The sequence below is a fragment of the Poecilia reticulata genome, chromosome 8 (assembly GCF_904066995.2).
Source record: "Poecilia reticulata chromosome 8, P_reticulata-male-v2, whole genome shotgun sequence".
In the NCBI taxonomy this organism is placed as follows: Eukaryota; Metazoa; Chordata; class Actinopteri; order Cyprinodontiformes; family Poeciliidae; genus Poecilia; species Poecilia reticulata.
Genome location: NC_088837.1, coordinates 8,632,255 through 8,638,275, shown reverse-complemented (window position 1 = coordinate 8,638,275; position 6,021 = coordinate 8,632,255). Strand labels below are relative to the sequence as shown.

Sequence of the window (6,021 nt, the reverse complement as noted above, 5' to 3'; positions counted from 1 at the left end):
GGAATGTACACATATGTTCACGGTAACGCACTAAGCCAATATCTCAAATGTGATCATATGCAGCACAAGGAGGTTTAATGCAATATATATATATATATATATATATATATATATATATATATATATATATATATATATATATATATATATATAAACAAACTTTTTGGCTTAATGACCTCAGATTTTTGTTTGAAGTCCTCTTTTTATTCACAACTCTGTTTTGAGCATAAAAACATTGACGCTTTTGATATTTTTTTTTTTCTTATTTTATTTCTCTCATTAAATAACCAGAAGAGTGGCGGATCAAACAACAACAACATACAAAGACTAACAGAAAAAAATGTCACATTGCATGTATGGGGGAAACGACTAATCTGTTCAGAAATGAAACTGAACAAGAACATCTCCAAAACCTTGGTGTGCCCATGCTTAAGGTAAAACATGTCTGTAATGCATTTGACACTTCCTTGCATTTGTAGTGAATCTGCGACAACTTAAGTACAAAGACCTTCCTCACACTTTCAGCTCAGGAAAATCAACCATAATGGTTTTTATACTTCCATCACATGAAAGTTAGCTGACAAGCAGAACTATTATTTGTTTAAAAACAACAACAACAAAAATCATACTTGATCCAGGGTCACACAACAACAAAGAAGCCTGCAGATGTCCATTGACAAATAACATGTCCTTGTCAATCACTGCACTCATTTCAGAGTCGCTACGGTGGTGTTGTTGCCGCTGAGCGCCTGCTCCAGCAGGGCTCGCTGGGCCGCGGCAGGAAGGTACAGGAAGGAGTAGAGGAGCGCCAGCAGCAGCAGCGCCAGCAGCAGAGGGAGGCCCCAGTCCGATATCATGATGGGCTCATCGCAACGAGCCTGCAGGAATGACTTAGGCATGGTGAACCCTTACAAAGGCACGCCTTATTTACAAAGCTGCATCAAAAGATTCATCCAGCAAGTCCTGGATCCAAAGAGTGAAGCAAAAATGAAGTGTGTTGGTTTAGCAGGCAAAGAGTCTGCAACACCAACAGCATCCAGGACTCTCCTTAGACAGCAAGGCAACAAAAAAAACCAGAGAAAATCTCTCACAAAAAGTTGTTCCAGTTCCAGTTGGTGTCTGAGATTTGCTCAACTTGAATATCCCATTAAGGACTGAGGTAGAATTGAACTACATCCTCTGTAAGCGGATTGAACAGGTATGGTGCGACGCCTGTCATCTTCTCCTCTTCGTCTGTCATCTAACTGAAACTTTTGTGATTTCTAGTAATGACGTAGGCCTGCCAAGTCACATGCAACTCTTTATTTCTGCGAGTGCAAAGCTTTGCGGCAGGTGTATCCCCCAGACGAACGCGCCGGTGAAACATTACGCAACGACAGACGAAACACCGCTGACAAGGAACTCAGTTCTGATGAATGTACACACACAACACACAGGAAACCAAACTGAGTTATGAAATATGGCTTATGTAATAACTGTTAATCATCTTAGCTGGAGAAACGGACCCATACCTGCAGCGTAATGGGATTACCCACAGGTATGTGCTGGAGTGTGCTGGATATTCTCTGGTGATTCAGAACAGACTGCCATGAGCTTTGGACCATGTGAGGTCATCGCTTGACATTGGAATTATTTTTTTCCTGAGAGCTTACGTAAAAAACACAAAACACACAGACACATATGGGTTTTAGTGCAAACAGTCCCAACTGTCTGCGGATTATTTCCAGGTGTTTAATCTCTTGTGAGGTCATTCACACTATGACTAGGACTGAGATCACGTGAACTTTGTTTATCTTCTCTATAGGCGACCGCATGCAGAGAGGACACTGGGCAGAAATTCTGAGCCAAGAATTAACAAAGCGGTTTAGTTAATCTGTGAACATTATAACTTTGATTTACTGAAACCTAAAATGAAGGAAGATTCACCAGCACTATGTACCATGAGTTCAAACCAACTTATAACCAGACCAGGCATATGAACAACTCACTCTGCTACACTAATTGACACTATATTCACAAATATAATATGAAAGGTAGTTTAGGAAAACAGGTTACTGACCATTGATGTCACCGACTATTTGCTAGTTTTTGGGATTCATGTTAGTGTCTGTGGAGAAAAAAAAAAGGTTATTTAAATTAAGAGCAAATGAATAGGAAACACTTTAAATGCTTTGAAAACTAATTTACAAATGCAGATTTGGGAAGTCCTTTACAAAGAACATTACATTAATGTAGCATATAACACTTTCACTTTATTTAGGACTTGAAAAGACAAAAATCTGGCCAATAATTGAAAGTAACAGTCATGGATCAGGATAGGACAGCAACAGGCTTTAAAAAATTTGATCTATCAAATATAAAAGTAAAACAATCAATATTCTAAGAACAAACAGAAAAGTATATCAGATTAAAGTATCAGAATATTTAAAAATATGTCAAATGAATTTGGAAAATACGAAACAATACTGATGATGTGATTAATTGCTTTATTCTTTTTTTCTTCCTTTTGTTGTAGAGTAGATCAAACCTCCCAAAACAATTGAAACAACAGGAGACGGTTGAATTGCATATGTTATTCTAATTCCATGTTCATTATTTATTTTATTTATTAAACAAAGGTGGAGACAGTAACTATTCTATTTTATAATTTTTGTGTGGATCCACAGCAATAACGAAATAGAGCGATTCGCACTATTTTTCTCTCCTTTTTTTCTTTTTTTGTTGTAATTTTTAACATGACTGTGGTAGGGCTACATAACCTGAAGGTGGCGACATAATCCCGACGGACTAAAAAAAACGAGAAAAGAAGAACACGCGCCTGCGCACAAGTGATCCATGAGACGTGGTTTTGTTTACATATTTTGGAAATAAGCTCCTCACATTTAACCTCAATAGGAGGCAAGGTAAATAATTATTTAAAGCGATGTAACAACGTGTTTCATTGCCGGGCCAATGTCCGTATTGGGCGTGATTTATAGCTGTGACTTGTTTAATAATTTAAAGGTGAAACAACAGCGCTAATAACATGCTAACTAAAACTTCTCTCCATCTTGGTGGTGCCATTGAAATGTATTTATTTGTTTGAAATTCATAAATCACACCACTATACTCTTACTTTTTACAATATAATGGTGGTTTAACGCAGCTAAAAACATTCTTATTCATTTATTAAAGAGTTGCTCACAATGAGAGGATAGACATTTTATTGAGTACTTCTCTATTAACTCGACATTCAGACTGCTGCTACATGAGTTTTGACTGATATGGAGGCAAAGTGTTAATGCAGCCAGAAATTAAAAACCTGGTATTAGCTGTTAAGTAAAAACTGCAATGAGTCAATATGTTTTTTTTTTGTTGTTGTTGTTTTTTTCCTCCTTTGGGTCAGAAGTCCCGATCCAGTCTCTGCGGGGCTGGATTGACTGACAGCTGTGCAGGATGAGTTCGGAGCCAGCCAGCATTGAGAGCCTGCGTGTGTTGTACCAGAGCGACGACTACATCGTTGTGGACAAACACTGGGATATCCGTATAGACAGCAAGATGTGGTACGAAAAGCAGACCGTGCAGCTGCAGCTTCAGCATCACTTCCCCCATCTGGCAGACCCCAGCACCTACTATGGGTTCAGGTTAGCAACCACATTAATTCATGCATCCAGTTTCTTTACGCCTCATAAATAGTTGCATTATTTTAGCTTTTATTTCTTCCAACAGGTTTTGTCACCAGTTGGATTTTTCCACCAGTGGAGCTCTTTGTGTCGCTCTTAATAAAGCTGCTGCCGGAAGGGCTTACCGCTGCTTTAAGGACCGCACTGTCACTAAGGCCTACTTGTCTTTGGTAAGAAACAAAAAACTTATTTCGAAACTCTGTTCTGTTGTTGGTTTATCGCTGATTAGGGAAATATCTGAATTTTGAAATATAGTCCGACTATTCATGAAGTATAGCAACACCAAGCCCTTTTATCACTGAGTCTGATAAGTCTGATTTACTTGATAGATAATATTTACATAAATGGAATAAAAGAAGATTATACAGACAATGATCTAAAATTTATTGAAGAATCACGTTTTCTCTCTGGATGTTGTGGCTTCACAACTCGGCCCACAAACGTTGCTGTCTGCTGCTCCTTTCCTTTTGTCTCAGTGAGTTTCTTTTCCAGCTTCGTGGGTGGGTGGAAAATGAGACACGAACTCTGGACTTCGCTATCGGCAAGAACTCCATGGAGGGAAAAACGCATATGATGTGCATCGAAGGAACTGAAGGTACGGGTTTGAAATCAGCTTGCATGAAATATACGGACAGCAGCTAGCTTTAAAAGGTTTACAGCACTTTCTCATGTTCACTCAACAGGTTGTGAGAATCCAAAGCCTTCCCAAACTGAGCTGATAGTGTTGGAGTACGGGGTGTATGACGGTGACCCGGTCACTAAGGTTCTGCTGCAGCCGCTCACTGGTACCTGATCTTATTTCTTTTCTTTCATTTACAAAGCCTTACAAAAGTAGTCATATTTAAAAAAAAATCTTTTTACATTTTGTCACAATCCAACAAATCGGTGTATTTTATTGGTATTTCATGTGATAGGCCAACATAAAACAATATGTAGTTTTGAGGTGAAGCAAAAAAGGACACATTGTTTAAAAGTTTAAAAAGTGTGTGGCGCATTCTCTTTCAGTGGTTTTTACTCCGACACCTTAAAATACATCCCGTTGGTTTGGTATTGATTTTAGGGAGGCTGAATACAAGTGTGTATGGTTTTTTTTTTTTTTTTCTGGTAAAAAGTTTGAAAAGTTCACAACTTTGCACTAATTTATTTTTGTTTTTGCCTGAAATTTTTATTAAATACTTTGAAGTTTGAGACAAAATCAAAAGAGCTAAATTAATATTGATACTTTAGTAGGACAACGTATGTGGGTTAAATTCAAACAAAGTCGCTGCAGTTTGAAAAAGCAACTTGATGGGTTGCAGCAGAAATCTTTCACCTCAAGGATTTCAAGAAAATTCTGTGGTAAAGAAACTTCCTCTCTGACTGTTTGCTATGACCTTTGTTTTTTCAGGTCGAACCCACCAGCTGAGGGTCCACTGCAGCGCCATCGGCCACCCCATCGTCGGCGACTTCACCTACAGCTTGGGAGCAGACGACTCTCCGTATCGCATGATGCTGCACGCCTACCTCCTCCAAATTCCCCTGGAGCCTCAGCAACTTCTCGTCACTGCCGGAGACCCCTTCATCCCAGCGGTCGACCCCAAATGGTTCCCGCAGCGCTCACTACGGACACTGGAGGCCACTGTCGAGGCCGTTCTGGAGCACAGCAAGACGAAGGAGAAGGAACGAGAGGTGGCGAGAAGTGAAGGGGAGAAGAGGAAGCAAAGCAAGCGACAAAGGACTGGAGAGGAGAGCGAGGAGCAGAGGAGGGTTTGTCAGGAGTGGCTGAGTGAATGGGCCGGAGACTGATGGGTTCTTGTTGTTTTGGTTTAATTTATTAACGTAAAAAAAACATGTTGAGCATGCTTTAAAAAAATGAGGGACCACACACAGTGCTTAGAAAAGCATGAAACATTAATAAGTGTCGTTAAAAGGCATGTCAAAGGATATTTTATGCACTTAAAATAATCATTCTCAGATCTTTGTCAGGTCAACCGTCAAGTCGTAGTAACTTAATTACCTCACTGCAGCTGAAAATAAAGTGCCTTCCCTCATGATCACAACTTCCCTTTTTAAAGAAGGTTTTATTTCACTTTGATGTTCAACGATTTCTTTTTTTAAAAAATCACTCCCTTCTTGTAAATGCATTTTGGTTGCTGCTCCAGTCATGCGGGTTTAAAGTCACAGATGTTTCCTTGACTCATGTTTGTTGTCATGTAATGTATCTTGTTACGTAAATCCCAACTAAAACTCTACTGTTGTTAGATGTCCTGTGTCTATTAAAAAAATTATTAACACCCGTTTTGGTTGCTTTCATGTTTGAGAAAACCTGAAACCTGCATGTAAGAGCCATATGAATAAAATGAATGATTATTGAGGTGAC

General features: G+C 39.1%; 1 protein-coding gene across 2 annotated transcripts; it reads left to right on the top strand.

Moving 5' to 3' along the window:
- The first annotated feature begins 2,775 nt into the window (after positions 1-2,775).
- On the top strand, positions 2,776-5,938 carry rpusd1 (RNA pseudouridine synthase domain containing 1). Of its 2 annotated transcripts, none has more exons than XM_008415710.2 (6): positions 2,776-2,903; positions 3,386-3,623; positions 3,709-3,832; positions 4,155-4,257; positions 4,346-4,447; positions 5,050-5,938. In XM_008415710.2, the coding sequence occupies exons 2-6, from the start codon at positions 3,436-3,438 to the stop codon at positions 5,445-5,447; spliced, it is 915 nt and encodes a 304-aa protein (XP_008413932.1). In that variant the 5' UTR covers positions 2,776-2,903; positions 3,386-3,435; the 3' UTR covers positions 5,448-5,938. The 2 variants fall into 2 exon arrangements, with proteins under 2 accessions (XP_008413932.1, XP_008413933.1); XM_008415711.2 differs by having other exon boundaries at positions 2,779-2,903; positions 3,389-3,623.
- The last annotated feature ends 83 nt before the right edge of the window (positions 5,939-6,021 follow it).

What these genes read in the sequence shown, in the direction of transcription:
- rpusd1 (XM_008415710.2), top strand. Translation starts at nt 3,436, where the DNA reads ATGAGTTCGGAGCCAGCCAGCATTGAGAGCCTGCGTGTGTTGTACCAG. An exon ending in GTGCATCGAAGGAACTGAAG is followed by an intron (nt 4,258 to 4,345) that starts GTACGGGTTTGA and finishes TTCACTCAACAG; the next exon opens with GTTGTGAGAATCCAAAGCCT. An exon ending in TCTGCTGCAGCCGCTCACTG is followed by an intron (nt 4,448 to 5,049) that starts GTACCTGATCTT and finishes TTGTTTTTTCAG; the next exon opens with GTCGAACCCACCAGCTGAGG.